We start from the raw sequence: 9,730 nt of genomic DNA, 5'->3' as shown, positions 1-9,730 counted from the left end.
CGAATGATAACTTCTCATGCCATTGTTTATGACTTTCGACCATCTTCCCTAGTATCTTCTTGATATTCTTGTTGGCTGCTTCTACAACTCCATTCATCTGAGGCCTGTAGGCTGTTGAATTCCTGTGTTTAATCTTGAAGGTCTCACACATAGCTTTCATCAAGTCACTGTTGAGATTGGAACCATTATCGGTGATGATTGATTTCGGAATTCTGAATCGGCACACAATACGGTCACAGACGAAATCTGTGCCCGTTTGATGCGGCAGGCTCAATAGGTCCAATGACATCCATTCCCCAGGCGGCGAATGGCCACGGTGAGCTTGTTGCAGTAAGCTCGTTAGGGGGCACCTTTATTATGTCTGCATGTATCTGATAGCGATGGCACTTACAAACATACTGGATACAGTCTGTTTCCATATTCATCCAAAAATATCCTGCTCGAAGGATCTTCTTTGCTAAGACAAAACCATTCATGTGCGGCCCGCAGGTCCCTGCGTGCACTTTCGTCCAATAGTCTGGATGCTTCTTTTGCTTCGACACACCTTAGTAAACCCAAATCGGGAGTCCTCCTATACAGGATTCCCCCACTATGAAAGAAGTTGTTGGATAATCTCCGAAGTGTGCGCTTTTACGTGGCGTTGGCAAGTTCTGGGTATTCTCCGATTGTCAAGTACCCCTTGATGTCGTGGAACCATGGTTTTCCGTCCGCTTCTTCCTCAACGTGAGCAGAATAAGCTGGCTGATCATAAATCTTTACTGGGATGGGATCAATGAAATTTGTGTCTGGATGCTGGATCATGGATGATAAAGTAGCTAATGCGTCAGCGAACTCGTTGTGGACCCTAGGGACGTGCTGAAATTCTGTCTTTGTGAATCTTTTCCTTAACTCCTGGATGTGATGCAAGTAGGGAAGTATCTTAGTGTTCTTGGTTGCCCACTCTTATCGAACTTGATGTATGAGCAAGTCTGAATCCCCGATCACTAGCAACTCCTGAATGTTCATGTCGATGGCCATCTTGAGACCCAGGATGCAGGCTTCATATTCGGCCATATTGTTGGTGCAAAGGAATCTAAGCTTGGCGGATACCGAGTAATGCTGGCCAGTTTTTGATGCTAGGACTGCTCCTATGCCAACTCCTTTGAAATTTGCGGCTCCGTCGAAAAATAACCTCCAACCATCGTAGGATTCTGCAATATCTTCTTCTACAAAGGACACCTCTTCGTCAGGAAAATACGTTTTCAGGGGTTCGTATTCTCCGCCAACACGGTTCTCGGCAAGGTGATTTGCTATGGCTTGGCCCTTGATTGCTTTCTGAATCACGTAAACAATGTCGAATTCACTTAGCAAGATTTTCCACTTGGCGAGCTTGCCAGTGGGCCTGGGCTTCTGGAAGATATACTTCAGCGGGTCCATCCTTGATATGAGATAAGTAGTGTAGGCACAGAAATAATGCCTCAATTTCTGAGCTACCCCAGCCAGAGCACAACAGGTGCACTTTAATAGAGATTACCGGGCCTCGTACAGGGTGAACTTCTTACTGAGATAGTAGATGGCTTGCTCCTTTCTCCCCGTTTCATCATGTTGTCCCAGAACACAACCGAATGCTCCATCCAAAACCGCAAGATAAAGCAACAGAGGCCTTCCGGGCTCGGGCGGAACCAAGACTGGTGGCGTTGACAGGTATTCCTTAATTCTGTCAAAAGCTTTCTGACAATCGTCAGTCCATTTAGTAGCAGCGTGTTTCTTCAACATTTTAAAGATGGGTTCACAAATGACTGTGGACTGAGCTATCAACCGGCTGATATAGTTGAGTCTTCCCAAGAAACTCATCACGTCCTTCTTGATCCTTGGCGGTGGCAATTCTTGAATGGCTTTGACCTTTGATGGGTCCAATTCTATTCCGCGCCGACTCATGATTAAACCCAGTAATTTTCCAGCAGGAACCCTGAATGCACACTTGGAGGGATTCAGTTTCAGATTGTACCTTCTCAGTCTGTTGAAGAACTTTCTAAGATCTTCCATATGATCAGTGGCCTTCTTGGATTTGATGATGACGTCGTCCACATATACCTCAATCTCCTTGTGTATCATGTCGTGGAAGATAGTGGTCATGGCTCTCATATAGGTGGCGCCAGCATTCTTCAACCCAAATGGCATCATTTGTAACAATACATTCCCCACGGCGTGATGAAAGCCGTTTCCTCTGCATCTTCCTCATCCATCCATATTTGATGGTATCCGGCGAAACAATCAACAAAAGACTGCAACTCATGCTTGGTGCAGTTGTCGATAAGAATGTGTGTGTTTAGCAAGGGGAAGCCATCTTTGGAACTAGCCCGGTTAAGATCCCGGTAGTCGACACAGACTCTAACCTTCCCGTCCTTCTTTGGTACTGGCACGATGTTGGCTAACCATGTTGGATTCCACTACCCTGAGAACCTTGGCTTTGACTTGATTAGTAAGCTCTTCTTTGATTTTCAAACTCATGTCGGGTTTGAATTTCTTGAGCTTCTGTTTTACCGGCGGACATGTTGGATCTGTTGGCAGTTTGTGAGCTACAATGGACGTGCTGAGACCAGTCATATCATCATACGACCAGCCGAATATGTCCTCATATTCCTTTGAAAATTCTGTGTATTCTTCCTTTTCTGATGGCGACAGGTGAACACTGATGCGAGTTTCTTTGACATTTTCTGTATCTCCCAAGTTAATGACCTCAGTTTCTTCCAGGTTAGACTTAGGTCTATTCTCAAAATTCTCAACCTCTATGACGACCTCTTCAGGTATTTCATCTTCTTCTGAGTCTATGTCCTTTTGCCCGAAGCCTTCTGGGCCCTGACGGTTCTAATTTACCAATTGCTGAGGCGGTCTCCTCGGTTCACCGCTTGAATGGAAGGGCCTTCCTCCCCTTCCTCCTCGAAAAGAACACAGCAATCCATATCATCATCCTCCAGAAATACATTCTTCATGGCTGCCAATGCTTCATCTTCTTCTGACCCATATATAGTATCTGCCGGTTGGAAGGTCTGCTCCAAGATAGGTATCGGAAGCTCCAATAGATACTAGGGGCCGCGCCGTGGTGGCGACCAGTTCTGGAATTCTTCCCAAGTATAACCGTACCGTAAACCAAATGTAGTACCGTGTTTCTTCAGTTTGATAGGTTTGGCGATTCCCTGGAGGTTTTTGCCGAGTCCCTTTCCAGGCTCGTACCCACACCAATTCAGGATACTTTCGATCTTGTTATCCCACCACTTATCCTTATCTACGGCGTTCACCCTTTCGATGTGGTGGTATGTTTCTCCGCCTATTCTCCTTCTGCTTCCAATCATTGGGATGGTTTGATGACTATATATGGGGTTACTACCATCGCCATGAATAATCACCTCCTGGTGATTCCATTCGAACTTCACTGCCTGATGCAGGGTCGATGTTACGGCTCCAGCGGCGTGGATCTAGGGTCGTCCTAACAGCAGGTTGTAGGATGCCGGGACGTCTATACTTGAAAGTCAACGTCGAACCATGTTGGCCCCATTTGTAAGCATAGGATGATTTCCCCAATAGTAGATCTCTGGGATCCATCGAAGGCCTTGACATTGATAGCCCCATCTTTGATCTCGTGCAGGCTTTTTCCCAAAGTTCTGAGAGTTATCTGCGGACAGATGTTGAGGCTGGATCCTCCGTCGATCAGGACCCTAGTGATGAAATAATCCTCGCATTGCACGGTGATGTGCAGTGCCTTGTTGTGGCTCAATCCTTCCGGCGGCAGCTCATCTTCGTGGAAGGTGATTTTATGGCTCTCTGGCACTTGCCCTACCATATTTGCCATTTCACCCCCAGTTATGTTGCTGGGCACATAAGCTTCACTCAGTATTTTCATCAGGGCATTTTTATAAGCGTCAGAGCTCTGTAGAAGAGCCAGGATAGAGATCTATGCCGGTGTTTTGTTCAACTGCTCAGCGACTGAGTACTCCTTAGCTTGTATTTTTCTCCAAAGATCGTCGGGCCCAGTTTCAATAGGCCGTCCTGGGGCTTGCTTACTGGACTCAGCTAAGTGTTCTAGGGTGTAAACCCTCCCTGTTCTGGTCATTCCTTGTGCAGCAATTGTTTCTCCTGTCTCGGTCTTCCCTTTTCTCCTAGCTTCGGCAGTGTAATCCCAGGGTATGGCTTTTGAGTGGAACGGTGTTATGTCCGACATTGTCACAGGAATAGGTACCCTTGGTGGTAACAGAGCAATTTCAAAGGGTTCAGGTGCTTTTGGAACTCCAAATTCGACCTCAATTGGCCCGGGCGCCTTTGCAGAATGAGGCGCTACAAATTCAAGAGGAATAGGCATGTTTACTTCATCGTCCCTAGAGGGCTGATTCTGCACAACAATTGGGTTAGGTGTAACCGTTGGTTTCTTTGGTTCATCACCTTTAGCAATCAAACCTATCGACCCCTTGGGATTCCAATCATCTTCGATCTTGATCATGTGAATGTCTCCACCTTTGTGGTCAGGCAGAGGGTTGTTGCAAACATTAGGAGGATGCTCCTTTGCTACTATAACCTTATTGTCGATCAGGGTTTGAATCTTGTCCTTCAATGAGCGACACTCGTCAAGGGTTTGTCCCTTCATGCCGGAATGGTACGCACAAGTCTTATTGGGGTTGACCCACTGGAAAGGATTTTCTGGAGTTTTGGCTGGGATAGGAGTGACGTAACCAGCAGCTTTAAGTCTCTCGTACAGCTGGTCAATTGGTTCGGCGATGGCTGTGTATTGTCTGGGAGGTCTGCGGTCAAAATTTGGCCTAGGTCTAGGGAAATTTTGGCGGGTGGGGGGTGATTGGTAGTGAGAGGGTTGAGCATTATAAGCTTGGTAGACAAGTGCTGGTTGAGGGTATCTGGGTGAGGTGGGTTGATATGTGAGAGGTGGAGAGGATTGGTAAACGGGAGGTGGATTTTGATAGGAGGGTGTGGATGCTTGGTAATTCGGGATGGGCTGATATGTAAGTGGAGGTGATGGGTAGGTGTGGTATTTTGGTGGTGATTTGGCTCCCTGTGCGACGATTACGGCACTCACATCCTTCTTCTTGGACGTGCCTCCAGACTGTAGAGCCTTGTTGGTAGCCTGCAGTGCCTCAAAATTAGTAACCATACCGCTTTTAATGCCTTTCTCAATCCTTTCTCCTAGCTTGATGATGTCGGAGAATTTCTGGCCCTCTATCAGTATCAACCTCTCATAATATTGTGGATCCTAAGCTCGGACGAAAAACCTGTTAATCTGTTCTTCTTCCAAGGCCGGCCTGACCTTAGCAGCCTCTGATCTCAAACGAGTAGCATACTCGCGGAATGTCTCTGTAGGTTTCTTCTTCAAATTCTGGATGTAGAAGACATCTGGCGCATTTTTCTGTATTGAATCTGAACCTGTCCATGAAAACGGACGCCATCCCTACCCAGCTTGTCCATTTCTTAGGGTTCTGGCTGATGTACCAGGATAAAGCATCTCCCTTCAGACATCTCATGAAGAGCTTCATACGGATCTTCTCATCCTTTCCGACTCCGACCAGCTTATCGCAATATGTCCTCAGGTGGACTCTGGGATCTCCTGTTCCATCAAACATTTCGAACTTGGGAGGTTTGTACCCCTCCGGAAGTTCAACATCTGGCTGAATGCAGAGGTCTTCATAATTTAACCCCTCGATACCTTTGTTACCTTCCACGCCCTAGACTCGGCTGGTCAACTTCTTGAGTTCTACCGCTAAGTTCCTGATAAGGGAGTTTTTGTCATCAAACTCTGGTGCATTCGAGATTGGTTGAGTATAATGGGGTACAGTATCCACATAAGTAGGAGTGTTGTGGAGATGGTCATTTGTGGTGTTCAGTGGCTCGGGAATGAGTAGTGAAGTGTTGTTCGGAGTGTGGCATGTGTTGCAATGTTGAGTATGAGTGGGTTGTATCTGTGGTTGTGGGGTGTTTTGTAGAGGTGCAGAATTCTGAGCATTGGGAAGGGGAAAAGACAGGAGTACCTATAAAGGTGAAACTATTTACCCTGCCCTACCCATTAAAGAATTCTACCCACTAAATAATTACAATCTCCTACCCATTTAATAAATAAACAGGAATATCAAAATAACTACCCACGCTTAATGCTCTACGTATAAAAACGCAAAAGCTACTCAAAATTTCAGAAAATCAGCGCACAAAATTGAGATTTCCACCGACATTCCCTAATTTAAAGATCACTAAGTGAGAAAAAAAAAGATCGAAGCTGCTGATTCGCATCTTCTTTTCAGATTTTGATTTTGTTGTTGTCTTCAGATTTTGATTTCGTTGTTGTTTTGATTTTAATTTCGGAGCTAAACTTCTGAATTATAGCTGAAAATTCTAATCTAGGTTTGGAGATCTTGAGATCTAGAGGTTTGATTTCGAAAAATCTGTTGCAGCTATATACTGTTGAAATTTCGAACATTGTTGATTTCGAACACTGTTGAAATTTGCATTGTTGAGATTAAATTTTGGACATAAAAGTGATTATAACTTCAGAATCATGGAAAATATTTCAATTATGCTGCAGCATAGTGGAGAATGGGATGATAACGATAATTTCATAAATTTTCATGTTGATACAATTCTAATAAAGACCTATAGGAAATTTGAACAACTTCTCCGAGAAATTGCAAAGCAACTGCAAAAGGACAGTAAAACAATAGTTATTCAGTATGCCATTGCTCAAGGATATCCACCAATTACAATTTGCACCGATATGAGTGTTAGTGTTTACATGGAATTGAAAATATCAAGTGCGGGGATGACAACACTTCCCCTGTGTGTGTCGTTTGCTAAAAACACTATAGTTGCAAGCAACTCCAGTTTCGATGTTGCTCCAATTTCATTAGAAATTGCAGAATTTGAAAGCACTGATATGATTACTACGTTTGATGTGCAAGAAGGAGATGACGCCATTTTATAACTTGATGATGCAAACATCATAACTGATCAATTTCATTAAAATGTTGAAAAAGGATAAATTTATGAAGACAAGAACCTGTTGGCTCTCGTTATGAAACAGTATGCAGTTAGAGAAAAATGTCAATATCGGGTTCATAAATCATGCCCAAGAAGGTTCGTCTGCATGTTTTCAAGTAAAAAACTATGTGATACCTATATAGTATATAAGTATGCTAAATCAGTATACTATGCGAGTATGGAATTGTATTGGTTTGTCTATGTTTTTTATCAGTGATACTGGTATAGTATATAAGTATGCTATATCAGTATACTATGCGAGTATATAACTGTATTGGTTTGTCTTTGTTATTATCAGTAAAACATAATACCAATATAGTATATATGTATGCTAAATCAGTATACTATGTGAGTATAGAATTGTGCTGCTTTGTCTATATTTTTTATCAGCAAAATATGATACTGATACAGTATATAAGTATACCAACAGAGTATACCATGTGAGTATATAATTGTACGGATTTTTGTGTGTGTATTTTATCAATAGAACATGATACATAACTGTATTTGTATTATAAACAGGTATATCCTTGAATGCGTGGATGAAAGATGCACTTGAAGACTTAAAGCATCAAGCCTGCGAGCATCAAATCTTTTCAAAGTGACGGATTTCAATTCTGTCCACAGTTGTTTAACTGACAAGAGATTTTGTTCACAAAAGCAAGCTGTCTCAGCTTTTGTTGCACCTGTGGTACAAGATAAACTTGTTGACCCGAAAACCATATATACACCAACAGATATCCAAAGAGATATCCAAAAAGCATATGGTATGGACTTAAGCTACATGCAAGCATGGAGATCAAAAGAAAAAGCAATGCAATTATTGAGACGATCACCAAGTGAGTCATACAAGAAAATGCCAACATATCTTTATATGTTAGAGTACGCTAACCCAGGATCAGTGACACGACACACTGAAGGAGATGGGAGCTTCTTGTATGCATTCATAGCTATATATGCATCGATTAGAGGATGGGTCTATTGTAGGCCAACAGTTGTAGTTGATGGAAGTTTTTTAAAGTCAACATATAGAGGGACCATACTCACGGCTTCCACGCAAGACGCAGAGGGTAAGAATACAATCCAATTACATTCAGTTAAAGAAACAAAAAATATTTTCAAATATTATATGATACCAGTATGGTATACAAGTATACCAACAGAGTATATAATTTTTTTGCCACACACATGCACCTACCTATGACTATACTACTATATGAAATACTAAATTAATATTTTGTGTACAATCCAATTACATTCAGTTAAAGAAACAAAAAATATTTTCAAATATTATATGATACCAGTATGGTATACAAGTATACCAACAGAGTATATAGTTGTTTTGCTACACACCTGCACCTACCTATGACTATACTACTATATGAAATGCTAAATTAATATAGTGTTTTGTAATTGATATTTTGTTCTTTGGATTAACAGGACAAATTCTACCCCTCGCATATGCAATTGTTGATTCGGAAAATGATGCATCGTGGGAATGGTTCTTCGTGCAGTTCAGAGAAACCTATGGACAAAGAGAGGGAATGTGCATTGTATCAGACATGCATGATGCTATATGGAAAGCAACTTTAATTGTCTATCCAGAAGTCCCTCATTGTGCATGTATGTTCCATCTGTGGAACAACATAAAGACAAACTTCAGGAAGAGCCAAAAACAAATCAAAGAAGTATATTTTGCGTTAGCAAGAGCATACACTGTTGAAGAATTCAACAGGCATATGGCAGAGTTAGAAGCTATTGATAGTAGAGTGAAAACATACCTGATGGATATTGGATATGATAAATGGTCTCAGGCGCATTCCAAGGCAAATAGAACCATGACCATGACATCGAATATTGCGGAATCAATAAATGCAACAAACAAGCACGCAAGAGACCTCCCAGTTGTGAATTTGCTTGACTTTATGACAACATTGATTCAAAAATGGAATTACACAAATCGGAAGGATGCAGTGGAATCATTTATGAAGATTGGTGCAAAGTATGAAAAAATATTGGCAGATAATACTATCTTATCACAGATGATGACGGTATGCATTTTCAAAATCATAAAAACACTGCATGTACTGTATTTTTACTTTTTTACCTTAGTGATTTCACTAAACAACTGAATATTGTTATTTAAAAAATACTATTACTTCATATAGCTAATGACTTTTCTTAATTAAAATTATACTTGGTGTTGCCATCAACTGAATTCTTACATTTAGTAATTGATGGCCAAACAAGAAATGTGGTGCGCCTACATGAAAGAAACTGCACTTGTGGGAGGTTTCAGCTAGACGATATTCCATGTCCACATGCAATGGCAGTTATACAAAAATTCCATATGGATTCATACAAGTATTACTCGGATTACTACAGCATAGACTACTTGCTGAAAACATATGAGATACCAGTAAATCCATTGCCTGATGAAACAACGTGGCAAATTACAGAACATGTATCTTCGTAGGTGGTACTGCCACCAAAAAGACAAATCAAACCAGGAAGACCTAAAAAGAAGAGAGGCATAGGAGGCTGGGAAGGAAATACAGTTACATGTGCACTATGCGGGAGAAAAGGACACAACCGGAGAACATGCCGAAATATTCCAAAGAGAGATTGATATAACGATTCAATGTTTTTATAGAACTCATATATCGTAGAATCATAGCATTTGAATTGCAAAGAAATAAAATGCATTTCATGCATTAGACAT

General features: G+C 41.8%; 1 protein-coding gene across 1 annotated transcript; it reads left to right on the top strand.

Moving 5' to 3' along the window:
- The first annotated feature begins 4,163 nt into the window (after positions 1 to 4,163).
- Positions 4,164 to 9,484, top strand: LOC109209775. Its single transcript, XM_019373110.1, has 6 exons — positions 4,164 to 4,251; positions 5,964 to 6,016; positions 6,557 to 6,915; positions 7,636 to 8,078; positions 8,449 to 9,059; positions 9,308 to 9,484. The coding sequence occupies exons 1-6, from the start codon at positions 4,164 to 4,166 to the stop codon at positions 9,482 to 9,484; spliced, it is 1,731 nt and encodes a 576-aa protein (XP_019228655.1).
- Positions 9,485 to 9,730: the final 246 nt, after the last annotated feature.

This window comes from Nicotiana attenuata, unplaced genomic scaffold (genome assembly GCF_001879085.1).
Source record: "Nicotiana attenuata strain UT unplaced genomic scaffold, NIATTr2, whole genome shotgun sequence".
NCBI classification, from domain to species: domain Eukaryota; kingdom Viridiplantae; phylum Streptophyta; class Magnoliopsida; order Solanales; family Solanaceae; genus Nicotiana; species Nicotiana attenuata.
Note: the sequence above shows the minus strand (reverse complement) of the source record. Positions and strands in the feature narration are given on the sequence as shown.

Bases quoted from the DNA above. Each gene is read 5' to 3' on its own strand.
- LOC109209775 (XM_019373110.1), top strand. From the start codon at position 4,164: ATGGCTTTTGAGTGGAACGGTGTTATGTCCGACATTGTCACAGGAATA. The intron at 6,017-6,556 runs GTGAAACTATTT...ATTATGCTGCAG, and splicing joins AGACAGGAGTACCTATAAAG to CATAGTGGAGAATGGGATGA. The intron at 6,916-7,635 runs GTTTGATGTGCA...TTCTGTCCACAG, and splicing joins AGCACTGATATGATTACTAC to TTGTTTAACTGACAAGAGAT.